The sequence below is a fragment of the Ammospiza nelsoni genome, chromosome 17, assembly GCF_027579445.1.
Source record: "Ammospiza nelsoni isolate bAmmNel1 chromosome 17, bAmmNel1.pri, whole genome shotgun sequence".
Taxonomy (NCBI): domain Eukaryota; kingdom Metazoa; phylum Chordata; class Aves; order Passeriformes; family Passerellidae; genus Ammospiza; species Ammospiza nelsoni.
In genome coordinates, this window is record NC_080649.1 from 9147512 (window position 1) to 9166674 (window position 19163).

General features: G+C 41.9%; 1 protein-coding gene across 2 annotated transcripts in view; it reads right to left on the reverse strand.

Moving 5' to 3' along the window:
• The window catches only part of CPPED1 (calcineurin like phosphoesterase domain containing 1), a 39687-nt gene extending 20813 nt beyond the window's left edge, over nucleotides 1–18874 (reverse strand). The window contains exons 1-2 of one of the 2 annotated variants that reach the window (XM_059484629.1): nucleotides 18781–18874; nucleotides 8253–8471 (exon numbers count right to left, since the gene is read on the reverse strand). In XM_059484629.1, coding sequence (XP_059340612.1) covers nucleotides 8253–8471; nucleotides 18781–18814 — 253 coding nt within the window. In that variant the 5' untranslated portion in view covers nucleotides 18815–18874. Of the gene's footprint in view, nucleotides 1–8252; nucleotides 8472–18353; nucleotides 18468–18780 lie in introns of those variants that run through there. The other variant, XM_059484628.1, reaches the window with a different exon arrangement.
• Nucleotides 18875–19163: the final 289 nt, after the last annotated feature.

A 19163-nucleotide genomic window follows, 5' to 3' on the forward strand; every position in this document is an offset into this window, starting at 1 on the left:
CTGAAGATTAAGCATTTGCTTCTGGTTTCTCTGCAATATGAGCCTGTTGGACTTGTGTGGAGATCTCTGATGCTTCCCTACTCTGGGCTGATTAGAGCAAATGTAATTTCACAGTAAGCTGTTTGAGGCTTTGAACGCTCCATTAGGTTTTACTAGAATCAGATAATTGCTACAAAATGTTTATTTATGCAACCACAGTGGCATTTCTTTAAACCCTTATTCTTAGATATTTAACAACTAATGTGCTGCTTACCCAAATCCTTAGCCATTATTAATTAACGTTGGTGTAAGACTTTGGAGAAGAAAATAGCCAAGAATCATTTTGGTTTGGATTCCATCCTACCAAGCATATCAGAGTTAGGTTACAACAGCAGAAGAAACAGAGGCAGTGAGTTTAGTTAGATTACACTACCTTGTGGTCAGGAAACTAGGTCACACCTAAACACTGCCCTATGGATCAGGCAGTAACATATTAATAGAAATGTTACCTTGCACTCAAACAAATACAACCTTTACCTATACCCTGACTCAGTATAAACATTTGAAAGCCTCTGCTTCTGCCTTGCACCTAAAAAGTCAATCTGTGTCTTTTCTACTTCATGCTCTATTACAATTCTCCCTGACAAAGATTCAGGAATTGGGATTTAGCTGACAATTTTGCTGAAACTGCAAGTGACACTGGAATACAGCTGCCTCCTCCCCAGCTGTGCCACGCTGCTGGGAGCTAAAAAAATACACAAACTTGCTTTTGTTAGTCAACCAAGCAGACAGTTCAAATAGCAAAAAAGGTAAATATAGTAAAGGTGAAATGCTTACAGCCATTTTTAAAGGTGGAGCCTATTTTAAGACACAATTTTTTGACCTGCTCATATGCCTTCTATATGGACAAATCAAACATCAGCATTCATGCTCTTGCCTTCTAGATGAGAAAGGAACTTTTTTGAGAATTACTATAATTTTAGTTAAAATTAAATCTTGACAAAATATCTCCTTATATACATGCCTCCCTTAAGGGCTAGCAATGCAACCTAATTTTATCTGGCCAAATTTAAAAAATAAATTAATTATCCTTGTTTAAGCAAAATTGGTTATTTAATGGTAGTTTAAAAGCAGTATTAAAAGCAGTTCACAGGTTTTTCCCTTTGTGGAATGTCTTACCAAATCACTGTATACAGCATTAAGAACTTGAATTGGACCTGACATTTCTCTGTAATTTATTCAGTTCACAAATGTATAAATGGCAGCTTGTGCATTTGCATGCAGATTTCAGCAGTACACTCCTCTCTCATGCTGTGTGCAAAACCCAGCAGCAGCAGAACTCCAGCTCCCAACACCTCGTCCCTGTAGTGTGTGACACAACGAGCACGAGTGCAGCACCTGCCTGGCCAAGGACAGCCCAGCTGCAAAGCAGCTGCAAATGCACAGCTCTGCACAGCAAAGGCCTGGGTGATACTCCTAACAAGGCAGAACACACATGGCCAAATGACTGTGGACTTTATCAAGTGTGATAAAACTGGACATTTCCTCAATGCTCCTTTTTAGTGGATCCTGGACTAAAAGACAGGTAAGACTTCCTGGGACCTACCAACTTCAGCTCTTACACAATCAAAGTATTCACTGACCTTTCCTGGTCAGCCCAATATGGTTTTTTAACTAAGAGAATTTAGAACATTCACAAATAGGTCTTAAACAATAATGCTTTGACTAGGAACATTTGCTATGGTGTGTACTTTCCCCAGTCTAAAAAATTAGGCAAATTAAAGAGATTTTTTTAGAGGTGCTTGCAATTGTACGCTGCAGCCTGTGTCTCAAGATTTATTGTCTATAAAAATTACATTTTTGGAGGGAGTTAAGGCACTCCATATTTGACAGAAAGGGAGAGACAAATATTTTGGACCATGGCAGATGCACATCCAATTTGGGCATGGGAAAGAAGCTCAAGCTAATGCAGTTGTGATTCTCCCAGTAGAGAGGATGCCTTCAAATGCTACTGTGATTATAAACAGAACTGAAGCCATACCACTGTCTGGCCACCAGAACCATCAGTTCTGATGTTCCTCAGCTCTGCAGCTTGTCTATTCTGAATGTAAATAACTTCACTCTCCTCTGTGGACGTGTCACAGCTCATAAGAGGGACTAATTGTATAAAAGGCAGTATGCCCATCTCATCTCATATTCTGATAATCAAATTGTCAAGCAGGAGTCAAATGGAGAAATACTGATTTGAAAAACTGTCACTTACTTGCTGTCTAAATAGGAACTCAGAATCCCAACATTTGGCACCTGTTTTAAAAATCTTGTTGCACATCATTGCCTGTTTTATTATACGAAGAAACACTGCATGGGAGAGAGGATAGGGTATATAATTTTGAGGAGACATGCAGTTTCACTTTTCACATAAAGAACATACTGTTGCCCAAAATTGTAATTAGCTGAACTGAGCTGATGTGCCTTATTGAGGCTTTATGGAGGAGTTAAGAGCGTTAGCGGAACGTGCGAATTCCTGGGGGAAAACGCAAACCAGTGATGCACACACAGACACAGAGCCCAGGCTGCAGGCAGGGGGAGCTGGCTGGCACCAGAGAGCCATAAGAGCTGGGGCCCCTGCAAGCAGCAGCAGGACAGCCACACATCCTGGCTGTAGGCAGGGGCTCGATGCTTGAAGGACAGAAAGCAGGAGACAGACAGAGGAAGCTCACTGGGCAGGCAGAGCACCTGCATCTCCCGCAGTCCCACAGTGATTCTGACACTGACAATTCTCTCCCAAATTCATGACTGCTTTTTACAGGATGCCAGTCATGGAAGGCAAGTCTGTACCCTTCACCAGCACAAGGCGCTGCAGCTCTGGGGCCTTGCCTGGCTGTTTTTTCCCCATTACACAAAGCAATCTTCTGGCAGCTTTCAAGGCTGCAGTGCCTCAGTGACCACGAACATCAGCAATGAGCTGTGTAGAGTTGGGGCACCTCTGTTTTCAGCTTGTCTATTGTCAGGGCCTTTCCTGTCACCTCCTGTTTAAACTATTCACAGTAACAACACATGCCCGGGCTCACAGCCTGAAACACACATTAGATGACTCAGAAAAACATGAAAATATGTAACAGACACAGTCCCGGAAGCTCTCACAATCCAAGTACAGCCTAACAAAGAGAGTGAGAGATACAGACAGCAAGCACACCAAGGAGCAATAAGAAAACATTACTAGATATGACTGCAGCTCTGTAAAGCTGATTGAAACAATCAGATGTTTTAGCTTGTTCAACTTAAAAAATATACATTTATAAAAGCACAAATGGTGAAATGTGTTCTAAATAATGATTTGAAAATCTTTAATTAAACAATTTAATAATATGAAACAAAGGTATCAAAAAAATAGAAAAATGTCACTACTTGGGCTTAATTGACAGAAAAGGCTGATGTGAGATTACAGCACTGCATGACCTGGGTAAGGAATGTGTATATTAAAGATTATTATACCTTCACATTAACTAAAATAATTAGCAAAGTGTTCACAGTGTATTTCAAGTGCCGTAATAGTAAATTCCAGTGATTTTGATTTCTTGTAATTAACACATACACACAAATGAATTTAAAACTGCAAGCATAAACATTACTTGCTCACTGATCCATTATCACACTGCTAACAGATCAAGCTTCATCAAGTTCTATCAGGTTTTTTGTGATTATACACATTATTAGACAAGTCTCGTTTCATTTAGTCTCTAAACAGTGACATTTTATTACAGTCAGAGTTAAGTAAGTTTGAAAGAGACTTGCTGTCTTGTTCTTATAGCCATGTAGCCAGAACAATTAATGAAAAAAAATTAAACACCTGGACTAAATACATCACATAAATAACTTTCCTGGCTAGAACTATCAAGTTACTGATAGCAGTAGCATCATTAAAAAAATGCAGTTAAACAATTTTCTCTGAAGGAATTCAGCCACTTAAAAATAGTTGCTGGATTCTCAGCTTCACAGTCAGTGTTTCTCAGTGGCTTCAGCAGGGTGACCTTGGCTGCCAACAGCTGAATTCTCTGCTGCTGTAACAAAAGGTGCTGAAATGCTGATGCTGTTTCCTGGACACCAATCTACACTGGAGGTATGAGATGGAGAAGGAAGCACAATGTTCATGCTAAACTGGAACAGGAGGGACAAGAAAGAAGATGGGGGAGTTTGCCCCACGTTTGGAGGGCACTATTCTAATGAAACAAACACCAGCCTCATTGAACTTGAGTCAGGACTGGGGAAGAGCTCAGCCACTAAAGGTGGGATTTTGGCACAGACAACCCAAAAAGGACAAAAGAATGGATTAAGTCTCCTATGAGCAACTTGAAAAAGTCTCTAGATTGCCCTGGGACTTAAGGGATACGTACATCCCTGACACCTGCTGACAGCAGTCCAGGGGATCTGGAAGCCAGGACGGAGTGTGGGACAATCCCTGGACACAGACAGGCCAACCAGGGCCTGCTCTCCTACTGCTCACAAACACAGGAGTGCTGGGGGTGTGTTAATCCTGGCAGCCTTGGCTGCAGCAGCCTCCAAGGTGGAGTTCAAGACCCTGAGGGGAGCAGGAAAGGCAGAGAGCACATCTGTGGCCTCATGACAGCACCCCGGCTTATTCAGGGATCAGCCACAGGAATGTGTGAGGCTGTTCTGAAAGCAAGAGTTTGAGAGGGTTGACAGTGTTCATAGACAAGGTCCTACAAACACAAGAATGGTCCTTCTGGATACTCAGGGAAGACAGAGGGAGAGAGAAAAATGTAGGAGAATGATTTGGCTAAATGAGGGACTCATGCCTGAGAACCAATGAAAAAAGGACATAAAAGGGAGTTGGAACCAAAAACATACTTGAAAGAAGGAATACTGAAACAGTACCCAGGTATGCAGGGCTGCTGTAAGGAAAAGTGCTCTGAGGGCTGCAACTCTGAGGGCAGCAGAAGGCAGCAAAAGCTTCTACTGCTACTTTAGCAATAAAATAATAAAATACAGCCCACTGCTGTGTGAGGCAGTGACAAGCAGCAGGTACTCAGAGCTTCCCTTGCCTCCCTGCACTGAAACATTCTCCCAGAGTTAATGGAGCACAGGAAACATCAGGGATGGAATCAGCATCTCCTGTAAAGCTTCAACCCAGGCCAGCCCATGGGACTGATGGGATGAATCCAAGAGTACTGAGAGTGCTGGCTGATGTCACTGTGAGACACTGCTCTATAATCATCAAAGGGCTGTGGAGCTGGGATCTTGCAGTCTGGATGAGTGGAGAACAAGATGGGTGAGGAACTGGCTGCTGGACTGGAACTGGACTGCTGGGCTCCAGGTGTATTGGTAAAGGAACCACATGGGAAGTTTTCATAAAACCAAACAGAAGGTTCCAACTTGACATGAGAACAGTAACATTTTTAGAAATCAATTCCCAGAGTTTTAGAAAAATGCAGTCAAATAAACACATAATCTGATCAACAATGTTTTACAGATTACCATTTTTGTCATATTAGATCATATTATACTTAATGCACATAAATGCCTTCAGAAGGAAGTCCTTCATTGTCATGGTGTATCTAGATGTAAGCATAGAGTTCATAGAAATTATATTCAGTGAGATAGCTGCACTATAAGGTAACACTTAAAATTCTTGATGTGATTGTACCACAATATTAGTGTTACCAAGAATAGATATCCTATTCTGATTATGTAATCAAGAAAAACTTCTGGAAATAATATTCAGAGTACAAACTACTTTTAATCAGCAGCTAAATACTAAGATATGATTACTTCGTTGCTCTAATGACATCTGTAATGGATTCCAAGTGCTGTGCCTGATTGCTTCCCAGCTGATCAGGATTCTGTTCATCACTTCTAGCTGCTGGAATTCTGAGATTTCTTGGAGTTCCTGTGCAAAAGGCTTCAACACTGGTTCAGCTAAATGGCTACAGTGCATGCTTTAAAACAGTCCATCAAAAACTTTACCCTTAGTACTCCATGATAAAATGTTTTAAGAGAAGACAGGAAGATCTGTGTTGCCCACTCACTTTTTTACCAACAGGAATTGATTAAAAATCTGTATAACCTCCCTGTCCTTTTAGGCAACTAGTCCAAGACTGCTAATCCACAGATATCTGCACCACAGAGCAAGTCACTGTTATCTCTGTCATCAGTTTTGACAGAAAGACAAAGGGCTGTAAAATTGTCCTTTTATGTACAACTTAATGGTTAAATTGTACTTTTATGTTTATCAACACACAGCAGAGCAAGCCATTTGTACAAACACAAAGGCAATAATGAAGTAATTGTTCCAGCTGAATATTCTACAATTCCTTTTAATAGTGCATTTCCTTAACCACTTTATATAACTACATGATAACACAGGCTTGAAAACTATTAACATAATTTCAATCACCAAGAAATTATTAGAGAAGTTAAAATATGGTGGCTCAAGTGAGGTAATCATGGAATCATTGAATCATTTAGCCTGGAAAAGACCCTTAAGTTTACTGAGTAATGAACTGCTCTTTCTTGCAATTTCTTGGAAATTGCATGAGGCAGCTTCAAATATTTATACAAGGCACAGCACATCCATCACACAATGTAGGTGATCTCACCAGTACAATCCACTCAGTTTCTTTCACATGTCTATTAGCAAAATGAATAATGCTAATGTTTTGCAAAGCCCTGACAGGTTTGTATTTAAAACATTCCCAAGTCTGAGACATACACTGGCAAAAGGGACAATAATGACTACAGAGAACCATTGCTAGAAAAACAAAACCCAGCCAAATACCAGCAGTACCACACACAAGATTTACTGTACCCAGCCATTCAGTGCCCAGTGGGAGTCAGAATATTGGTGGCTCTCTAGTTCACACTTAAACTCTACCAACAGAGAAGCCTTAGCATAATGTTCTTTGAAGTCAAAAGAGACAAAAGTACTCAGAACTTTGCACTGTTTTATGAGTATTTGAGAAATATCCAGGTAAACTGTTATCAAAAAGAAACCAACTTAGCCTCCTGGATTTTCTAAATTTTTAGAGTGCAAGATCCCTTTCAACAGGATGTATAACACTTACTATTTGTCCTGACTTTTCTTTCAAGAGATACTGAAACCAAAATATTTGCAACACCTCCACAAATTAGAGGTCCTAATCAAAACATTTATTAAAACTCTGCTATAGGAAGATGATTCCAAAATTAATGGAAGCATGTAAGCCAATAAAACTTCACCATGGCATACTTTATGGTCAAGCTACTGAGGTGTTACACAGTAGATTCAATCAAGCTTAAATCTGTTGTTTTTTACACTTTCCCACTCTTTCAGCAAAACTGTGTTCCGATCAAAAGAAAGCCTACAAATACTGTCAATCAATTTGACAGCTAAAGTCTTAAAATTACCACTGTGGGACACTGAAGGAATTAGTGCAAGGTCTCCAACGTGCTCGAGGCCCTGCCGTGTGAGCAGGGGCTGGGAAGCAGCTCCTCAGGTGCAGGTGGAGTGTGAAGCAGAGCAGAGCACAAGGCACAGGATGTTTGCAGCTCCCTGGTGCATTGTGGTGCTGGCAGTGACACAGCCAGGGCTGTCTGCAGCTCTGCTGCTTATCAGGGCTAACAAATGTGGGACACCGAGCTCAGTTCTGCTTTCCAGACCACTTCTCAGCAGGTAACACCACACCTAATTCCACTTCCCAGAAAAGTACTTCTCTTTCTTGTAACTCACCTTTCTGGATGGTTTTTTTGTTCTTCCTCTCAGGGTACAAAGAAACACACTGAGCTCAGAGTCCCACAATCACAGGACAGAGTTGCTAGAGCTCAAACTCACTGACCTTTAGCATTTTTAAAATGTAAATATTTGAATCTATTAAGCACTAGAAATCTATAGAATTCTCTGAGCCTTACTCACTTTAGGTACCCAAAAAGCCACATCTAGTTTTTCCTATTTTCTTGGCATTAGTTTTCCCCAGTGGCTAGAGCCCCTCAAAGCAAGCAATTAATAAATGAATGTACAGATGTACAGCTGTAGGATGTACACAAAGTACAGATGTACAAAGTAGGATGTACACAAAGTCAGATGAAAAAATCAGAATAATATCTCAAGAATCATCTACAAATCACAGCTTTTTTTCCCCCAAAATACCAAAACAGAAACTAATACTAATGATACTTATGAAAGACTATTTTGAAGTCAAGTAAATTAGCCTTGTTGCCAATCTGAAGTATAAAAAAATAGAGTTATTACCTCCATTCTGCACTTTTAATTGACTTACCTGGCATTCCATGGACAAGGTCTCCACACAGCACAAAGAACTTGGGTTTAGGGTTTAGTTTGTTAACAGCCTGAACTGCTTGCTCTGTTAATTTAATTTCTTCTCCCCATTCATCATCTCCATTATTAGTGTCTCCCTGGGTCCAAGCTTTTATCAGTCCAAACTGAGGATCTGCTCCTTGGATGAAGTAGAAGGGCCCCTTCCATTGGTACTCAGCATCTAAGAAGAAAAAAAAGGAAAAAAAAACAGTAGAGAGACTTAAAAGAGAATGAAAGCTTCCACACATAATTAAATTGATTGTTCTTCACCTCAGTAGGTTGACACTGCTTTAATTCAAGTACAGAATTCTGTACTCATTCATACAGGACAAATATAAAGGCAGAAGTACAAAATTTTCCTCTAATGTATAGTTGTAATAAAGGAAAGCATATTAATCTAATTACACCACATAGTAATTACAGACTGATTAGAGGAGAAGTATGTGAAGAATTCAGCAAGTAGTGCTGGAAATTGCAAGATTACAACACAGCACAAGTGTGTAACATTAGATTTCATTTGACTCTTTTAAGATTCCAATTATTGCTTCTTTAATTACCAAGTTAAAATACACAGGTTTCACATTTCATGGTTCCAGTAGACTTTTTCTTAAATTATTAAGGAGTTGGATGCTTTTTTGTTCTCATAGTTTTAGAGAAATTTGGATGTAGCACATTCTTTGGAGTCAGAACTGAAGCCACTCAACAGGTCCAAGGTCAGCAAACACTACACCCAGCAGCATCAGAATCATCAGCAACAATGAAAATTAAACTTACTGCTGCCACAATTGTTCCCAAGACCTATGACAGAAAGGTGAGAACTCAGAAACAAACTTCTATTGATAGAGTCAGTGTAGGCAGAGGGTAGGACAGAATCTGTACTGGTACCATTCTTTGAATACTTCTTTCTCCAGTATTGTAATACCAAGCACAACAAAGGGTGACATATAGGACTACAAGCCCATCTGGAAGAAAAAAATCTCAACATTGGGCAAATAAAACAAGAGTTGGCTACAAATTTAAAAGAAAAATTCGTAGCCTGTTTCCCATACTTATATCTGTAGCTGGAATTGAAGTACAAACACAAGTATACTGTGGTTTCCCCAGCTGTCTATATGCATTCATTTGCAACCTGAATATTTTAGTTTTGACAGCTCTATTTGGCTTAATACATTTACTGTTATGGGAGGTTTTTAAACAGCATTTAAACTGTTAAAAACGCACAGACTACATCCATCTATAGTTGGATCTAAAAAGAAAATATACAAATGATTTAAAATTAAAATATAATCTGTAAATATACTCTCATATCATGTCAATCTGATCTGAAATCCATTTTGAGGCAAATGGTCTTCTGGTTTTCTAGCAGCAGTAGAGAAGTTGCATGTTCAACACATGGATGTACTTTTGATTTCCTTCCACAAGCTCTAGAACTGAAGTTTCACACTTTGCAAGAAGGGGAGTGAGTTTCTTCCAAGCAAGGTTAGCAAACTGAGTTCAGAATTCATCTCTTGCACCATGGATATGGATAGGCCAGAGAGAGGGATGAGGAACGCAGGCAACCCCCGGAAGCTGCTTGTGATTGTCATCTGTTGCTATGGCACCAGATCGTTTTTCCAAATGAAAGCTTCTGCACTTTAGTTAAAGTAACATTTCATTTCTAAACAAAATTATTTATATACCAGAACCGACTTACTCTAAATAATAATCATGTATTTTATAGACAGAAACTTCTAGCCATTCATTGGCTTTTAATTCTGGAATAAAATTTACTCTTCAAGTTATACAACTGTTCAGAGAAGTGAAATGATCTATCTATCTATGAGTTTGCAGTATAGGCCTTATGGAACCAGTTGAATGCCAAAAATAATTTAGGTTTTTATTTTATGACTTGCAAGAAAAAATACAGTTGACATAAAAGCAGCTTACATGATAAAGGCAGTAAAGGCACTGTGCAGAGAAACCAAGTTACAATTTTTATAGGTAGAAAGCTATAAGAAAAAAAAATCAGTTAAGGAAGCTTGCATCAGAAGCCCTTTATGACCTCTACAAAACGAAAATGAAAAAAGGAATGTTTGGAACAGGAACTTGGTTTGAAGGAGTGGCACAATTTATTCATTAAATGAGGACAAAAGAACAAACCTTTGAACAAGATGGCAGGACTACTACTACCTGTCCCTTTTCCAGCAACCTGACAGACAGTACTGATAAATCAATGCTGAGCAAAATCTACTTGCTTTGTATTGCTTAATCTGAAGTCAGTATTTTTACCATAGCAGCCTAAGTAAAATATAACTCCATTTATTTATTTTTACAGAGACTACTTAGAAAAAGAGCCAGCATTTGTTTTCAGAGCCTGTGTTTCAAGTATGGACAGACTGTGTTATGCTGTCAGAGCCCAGCATGGTGCTGGTGGCCACAGGCAGCACCTGGAGCAGCCCTGGCTGGGTGCACAGGCAGCAGGGCTGGCCCAGCTCCCAGGGAACTTCACACAGAACCCTGAACACACACAGGTCTGGCAGGGACACAATGCACGGGCAGGGAGCAGGTGGGAAAGGCAGACTAGGGGTTATTCTAATATATGTTTCAGGGATATTTTATTTTCCTGACTTATATTCATGCCAATACAGAAACTCTCTAGGTTTCAAGTACCTGAATGTTTCTAAGACTGTGCACAGATGCTCTGGTTTGAGTGGGTGAGTGATGGTCATGTGAGGCAAAGAGAGAGACTGATAAGATGAATTTCAAAAAGAGAAGTTCAGTACACAGACAGAATCAAGAAATGGCAGAAGAAAGGAGAAACAGAAGATGCAGGGGTGGAGGTGGTGAAGAGTGGGGAGAAAAGGAAGGAGATAGGAGGTGAAAAAAGAAAGGAACTGAAAATGATGCAAAGGTATGTGCTATATTCTCCTGTAGGAAAGGAAACGATAAAATGAAGAAAGTGAAGCAGGGATATCAGAAGAGAGCCAGGAATCAGGGCTATATAAATAACATTTACTTAAAATGTTAGTTAACTGGTCTTAGTCAAATAATTCAGTCAATAGCAACTTCTGTGGTATTCAATAACTTATCAAATAGTTAGAAAAATAACAGTAAGGCTGAAAAAATATTTTCTACCTTTGTCTTGTTATTTGATCACTCCAACCAGAAACATTAAAAACAAATAACCTTCGTACTTAAACCAAATACCATTAGCTTATTACTTATCAACTCACTGCTTTTGTTTCCCATGAAACAAAAGTATATGGGAACAAAATAATGTAAGGACATTGTTTAAACTTACAACTTAACTTTTTTCTTAAAATCAGAAATGTGCTTTAAGTACTTTAAATACAAAACCAGAATATCATGATTAGAGTTGTATAAGTACACCAATGGTGTGAACTTGCACATAGCACCAACCTTAAGGCTGTTCTGAATTCAGCACATCCAGGAGGTAACTCTTGAGGGCCCTCACTGGTCTTCAGAGTTGTTTTTGCAAGTTTTTCCTCATCTGGGCAAGCCGTGACACCAGTCCAGCTAAAGTGCCAAGTGTTGCTACCAGTGCAATTTCACTAATTCTGCTGAAAACCCCAGGACTAGGTCTGCATGAGTGCTTTTCCAACAAACCAATACGGTGAGAGGGTGGCAATGAGAAACAGCTGGGAAAAGCATCTTCCACTACCACAGATGGATCCAGGAGTCTTCTGCCTTATAATGAAGTGGTTTATCAATGGACCCTGTTCAGACCAGTATTCTGTACCCTCCTTTTCTCCCTCAGCAGCTGCTTGTTCATGTCTTGATTCAGCTACCCACAGAACAGGTACTGTGAGCAAGCAAATGAACTTTGTCTGCCCTGTGGCCAGGCCCCACAAGCCCCTGTTTGAGCCCTTTCTCTGGTCCCTGCACTGGATCTCAAGAGCAGTGCCCAGGGGATCATTCTGCTCCCATGCTGGGGGCCTGCCCAAGCCTGGCAGAGGGGAACTAACAAACACCACTGGCACAAGTGGTGGCAGGCCCAAAGCTGCTTTTGCAGCAAGCCTCGAGTCGTGACCCAGGTCCCAGCTGCTACTTCTGAAGGTTTCAGTTAAATAATGTGTACAATGGCCATCATCCCTTCAAATGCAGCAAATGACTTCAGTGGGAATAACGGTAAAGGCATCTTTCTCACTAGGAGTTTGAATTTTTGAGCCTTCAGATGAGCAATGTAGCTGTATTAGATGAAGTGCATGCTAGGTAAAGCAATAGAAGATTAGGATTCAATTAACAATTTTTTCTGTCCTCTTGCTTCCATCACAAAATTGAATGAAGCTGATAATGCCTCAAAATCGGCTCTTCATCCTTACAGACATTGAAGCTGTTTGTGATTCTCAGAATTTACCATACGAAAACACAAATGCAGAACAAAGTTGAGACTTCTCTGATAACTGAGGTACATATGACTTCCATTTCTGAAGGACAACCAATGTCTGTGGAGCTGCTCTTACACACCAAGCAACAGAAAACTCAGATTTCATATCAGTTTTGGTTCCAGACCTCCTTAAAAGCACAGCTGATGGCCACAGAAGTAGTCCAACTACTGAACATGTTGTTATGCCTCAGTTTCAATAGCTTCCCACTCTTTTTCTGCTCCCATGAATGCCAAAGTACAGACAGAGGATCGATGCAATGTATTTTTAGTAGCACTGGCTGAAAAACAGTGCCAGCTTCTAATTTTACCTAAGGATTAATTCTGTGAAGGACCAAAGAAGTCAGCAGCAGCTCACCAGAGAGAACCTCAGCCATGTACTGTGATCACAGGCAAAGAGACACTTCAAGGACTTAAGTGGGATTTCAGCAGGTTCTCCCAACTTCTAAAGGACAATAGCTAATCTCTTGCTGTGCCTTCATTTCTTCCCCTTTTGCTTTTCCTAGTTTCACATCTCTTTTCTCTCCCCATCTCCAAGGATCACCAACACATTTATTGAGATTGCTCACAGAAACCACTGGCCTCTGACAGGCACATAGAATTGTGGATCCTGGTGGGATTTCCAGTATTTCCCTGGGGGGATTTTTTATAAGTACATTGGTTGGGTTCAACCGTATATTGGTGTTCTTCTTTCCCTACACTCTGCAGAATGTAATGGAAACAAATCAGTTACAGAAAGTTAATCCTGTCCTTAATCTCTCTTTAGACACTACTGTGTCAGAGCAGTTTGGACATGGACACATCTCCAGTGCCTGCTCAGTGCACCACAGGCAGTAACAAAGATGAAGATGCCCTCACTGTCACGTTGGGTTTGACAGGAGAATCAAGACCTGAAATTCAGAGCACAGCAGACACAGGGACATGGTTCCCTGCCCTGAGTTGTCCCTGCTTACAAAGTGTGCCTGTGACTCTTTTTCTGAGTAAAACTGAAAAGGAAGCACAACCTTGGTTTTCCAAAGAAGGTCCATGCAGGAAGGAAAATGGAATCTCTTAAGTCAGAATGTATACATCACAGACAACACAAACAGCAACAATTTGTTTCCATTACTCTCAGTCCTGAAATAGCTTAAAAACCAATAAAGGAACTGTGCTACATTTTTAATAATTTCTTGTTATAGATTAAAATATTCTCAATAGAAGTGGTTTGTAAAACTCATTATTTTTGTATGGCTAAATACCAAAGATTTCAGTCTAAAGAAAGTGCAAGTCTTTCAGCTATTTTTTTCTATGTGTACCTGGAAGTCTACCAAAGACATGACTACTGAAGGTTCTGTTGGATGACCAAGGCAACCTGTCATGAATTATGCCATTATAAGTACCAAGGGTAAAACCCTTCAAAACAGGAATTAAAATACATTTTCAGAGAAAAAATAAAACTTTTTAAAGAGTAATTATTCTAGAAATTATGCACTACAAAAATACTGTCAGTAGAAACCTAAATGACAGAACATGGTTTCTTAAAAAAAGAGACAGTGCTACTGTTACCAAAAGATACTTTTAAACTTCTTAGATAACTATCAAGGTAAGAAATGCCCTCTCAGACACAGTTTATTTGTACTGAGGGCTACAGAAGCTAAATTCTAGTCATGCCTTATGCCCACCCCCAAATTTAACATGTAAACTCATTACAAAAACTTTACAGCCCAGAACTGTAGGTGTGAAGGGGGGTGGCTTGCATAATGACAAGGTGAAGTCACAGAAAGTTTCTGAAAACCCACGTAAAAATTTCCCTAATCCATATGAGAGTTGGAGACAGTACTGGGAATGGAATATGCAAGCTGGGAAGCAGTTCTGATCAGTGCTCAAAAATATTACTGTTGAAGAGCTCTAGAACAGTAATCAAAATGTGCCAAGCTCTAACACTCTTCAGAAAGCAAGAAATCAACTGTGGTTGTATTTAATTTCAAAAGAAGGCGAATTATATATAATTATGATGCTTTTAAAAAGTGCAAAAATCCTTGAAGGCAGCATGGAAACTATTCAAAGACACTATCCCAGAGGCTCAGACCATATGCACAGCATTTACTAAGGACTTCAGAAAGACCAAAAAGAATCCAGAGTGTCTAAACTATTTAAGTAACAGTGATAAGGAGGCTGGTAAGAGCAGGTCAATGTCCTTTGAAAAGCTAAAGCATTCAAATAAAAAAAAAACAGGAAAGATTTTATACACTGAAAGGTTTGATACTGAAGTCCAAGAGGTCAAGCTAAAAAAAGTGAAGAACTGAAAACAGGATAAAACTGAGAACTAATAAAGCACTTTGTACAGGAATTAGGAGCAGGTAGTCTGCCATACAGCCACTATGGTTAACAGGTGTTCCAGACATGCAAGATGCACCCAAAAAGAAAGGCTGAAATAATAAAAAACAAGGTACATTTTTGTATCCACATGCATCCACTTGTGAAGATCTAATGTGATAGTTCCTCCTGAGAGACAGCACATTAGGTCTGTTCCAAATCAAAGTACCAGTAGATGATTCCACAAACAGACACAGGCACTAACAAACCACTCAGATTGGGTGGCATCCATAGAACTCCTCAAAAGTGAAAACCAGTGAACTCCTGGGGAGTTATCCTTAAACCTGCCCTGGCACCAAAGGAACAGGGGAGGTGGCCACTATTACATCCACATTTAAAAGGATTCTGGTAACAACTGTCTACAAAAGTGGCATCTGTACAGACAAGTGATGGAAGCACTAACCAAGACAGTAGCTCCTGTGTTTACTGATTCTTCAGAAAGAGTAATCAACAGCTTTACAGGGACAAGGGAGATCCACTTGATCCCATCTCCATGAGGATCTTACAGTTCCTCACCAAAGACTCTTACGGAAGCCAAGCTGTCTGGAAATACAAAATGAAGTCCTTGCATGCACAGAAAACTGGTAAGAAAAACAAAAATGGACAAGACACCCAGATGCCACCTGGATCTGTACTAGGACCTATATACTGTTCAACAACTCAAAACAATCTGTCACAGCAACTGAGCAGTGAGGAAGTGGAATTTGCTAAAATTAAGCCATTTGACAGCATGAAAATCAGGCCTGGTTGTGAAGAGCTGAGGAGAGACTTCCTATGCAGTGAGTGTTCAAAAAAGGATGAACTTTGTGCAAAAATGTGCAGCATAGTGCACGTGGGGAAAACACCACCAACTTCATATGATTTTAACCAAGTGCTACCAAGAATCACCTCAACATTCAAAAATGGAAAAAATCAGAGATTGGAAAGGAATAGAGAACAGAGCAAAATCAAAATACGAGAAGTAACTGAATAAACTTTGAGAGTATGTACAAGATTGGTGAAGGAGGTATGACAAAGGAACACAAAATCACATGTGGAACTGAGACTGTGAGGATGCAATACTGGTTATTCATCTGTTCCACATAAAGGTTTCAGAACCATCAACTAGAACTAGCAAAAGACAGGTTCAAACAGACACTTCTCAACCAGTTCAACTGACAGAATATCACTTGTTTAGTTACTTGAAAAAAGTGTTCCACCACTTCCACCAAAGAAATTCTTTGCACAGCATGCTACTGACATACTCGGGACCAAAAAAAAAACAACCAAAACGCCAAATAACTCCCTGACTTCTGGAGAGAAGTGGTGAAGACAGCACTTACCCAAACATATGGTCCTGTTTCTTCACTCAAGTGCTAACAGAAGTAGACAGTTGAAGCAAAATTTCACATGGGCATAAAAGAGACAATTTATTTCACAAAGTAAAGTCAAACCATACAAAGGTCTCTTGCCAATCATGTAGGGTATTTATACACTGTTTACTACTGTGCCTCATTGATTATATGGATAATTTCAATCTCTCACCTCAAGCTCCTCATGCACATGTCCCACATCAAGGGCAGAGGAGAGTAGGTTACAGGTGTAACCTCCACATTATGTAAAAGCAGAGTGAACAATTTACCAGTAGGGAAGAGGGACTTTGCAGAAACGGTAGGAAAAAAGGAAGGAAATTTAGCTCTCAAGAGTGGCTTTCAAACTTTAAAAGGAAACAGTGTGCCAAGCCACAGCAGTAGCAGAAAATGTGGATACATGTTTAACGGGAGTGGAACCTTAAGATTGAGAAAAGCAACAAAACAGCAACTGATTTTTGTCTTAAACTGCATGAAAATTTGCCTCAGTTTTAACAGCTCTTGATTATCTTTTTTCCTAATAATTTAGTTATTAAAACGTTGTGTTGAACTTTAGCCTCTTGAGAAAGACCCAAGTAAATTATTTACAAAAAATTTGCACCCGAAGATGGTAGCTGGACTATGATAGCCTAACAAATCCTGAACAAGACTAGAAGGAACCAACTGGTAAGAAAAATCTTAAGTAATATTTAAAGAATTCCAAACACTTTAGAAGAAAGAAGCACACCTGGTCCCAAATGACATTTTCTTCCATGTTTAAGGAAATTTTCAAGGAGTTAAATACAGTTTTTACTCAGAAATTTTTACACTGCTGTTGAACACTCCTTTTGTCAAAATTCCACTGTATAGTTGATTTAACTAGATGGCTTGTCTGCCATCTGTCCCCTCAGCAAATGCTAGGCATTCTGTTCCAAACCAACCAGACCATCTGCAATTAATAGGTTGCCAGAATGGCTGTATACATATACTTCACATGCTCTGAGTTGGTGATTTTTCTTTATTTGGCAACAAGCAAAGCCAAATATTTCCAGTACAACCCAAGAAAAGACCACAAAATCGATGGGATGAAATAGACTTGCTGACCTCACCAAACCAATACAATTTGAAATTCATAAATACAGAGAAATAGAAGACCTTCTATACATGACCATGGAAAATGATTTCTTAACACAGCTGTGTCCCTGAAAAGCCCCAGCACACTGTAGAACCTCCATCCTTGGGAGAATTTTACAAACAGGTGCACTCACTGAGATGTTAAGGTGTTAAATGCGCTCCTCTGTGTCCAGCCACAAGCCAGAACCAGCAGGGACAGGCGGCTGCCACCTTTGGCTCGGCCTCGTCCCCCTACCCACCTGGCGGGTGTGGAAGCGCGTCTGCCCCGGCTGGCTGCAGCGCAGGGCTCGCAGTGCTGCTCCTGCACAGCGGGGCAGGGCCAGGGGAGCACCTGCGCTGCTGCTGACCCGAGCGCGGCTGAGCACCCCGGGGAAAGCGGCATCTCACCAAGCTGTGAACCACCTTACACCTCGGTGCCCTTTCCCAGCGGTCACCTGTTAGGTCACCCCTACAGGTACAAACCCAGGACAGCACAGCGCTGGCACCAACAGCTCCAAAGGCTGTGGAGGCCCGGTTCAGCAGCACCGACAAGCATTTTAAAACGAATCCGCTGCTGGACACTGCTGGAGTCTGCACGGGAGCCAAAGCGTGGGGACAAACCTGGGCGCGCCCCGGCACAGCCGGGGCAGCGGGGCGGCCACAGCCCCGCGTCCGTCCGCGCTGCGGCCGCCGGTGCCCCCCGTGTCCCCCGCTCGCCGGCAGACAGCCCAGGCCCCGGCGCTCCACACCTCCCTCTCCCGGGCGGCAGCTCCTCCCGCCGCCGGGGAAACCCGGGGCCTCCCTCCGCACGCCCCTCCCGCCCGGCAGCGCGGCGGGGAAGAGCCCGCGGGCGATGGCGCGGCGCGGCCGGCGCTCCCCGTACCTGGGCGGAAGGCGGTCAGGGTCCTGCCGCGGGCTCTCAGGAACACGCTCTCCGCCGCCACCGCCATCGCCCCGGCCCGCGGCCGCTGCCACCGCTGGGCCCGGCCGCCGAGGGGGCGGCACCGCCTCCGCCGGGGGCGGCGCCTGGCGCGGGCGGGAGGCCCCGGGACGCACCGGGGACGCCCCGCGGGCCCGGGCGCTGTGGCCGCGCTGGAGGCTCGGGGGCCTGGCGTGAGGGGAGCAGCGGTGCTCGGGCGGCTCTGGGGCGAGGCCTGGCATAGCCCTGGGAGCAGACAGGGGGCTGCGGGGCGGCTGCTGGCACCGCCGTGTGTGGGGGCGACTTAGGGTGGAACCTGCCCCGAAGATGCGCTGGCTTTTAAATAAATTATAATAAATTTATATTACATCATATTCAGCTTGTTCCTAACCTGCGAACCGAAGTAACCCCTTGTCTGAAAGCATTGGCAACCTTCCTTTGTTCCTTCATGGGTTGTTCTCATCAGGTTTTCTCAGTGTTTAAACCTGCTCCCGCATTTAGGTATCGCCAGCAACTACTCTGTGAAAAAGAAAAGAGAAGTTTCGTAGGGAGAGCAAAGCCCCAGTGTCCCCCCGCTCCAGTTACTCAGAAAAAGCAAAGCCCCAGTGCCTCCCTGCTCCAGTGCCCCCAGCTCTGCCTGCCCTGCCCATGGGCACAGTGAAGGGTACGGAGCCGGGCCCACGCAGCTCCTGCTCCTGTCAGAACCAAGCTACACAGTGAGGTGATGGCTGAAATATACGGGTGACCCTTACAAGGCAATGTTTTCTTCATCTT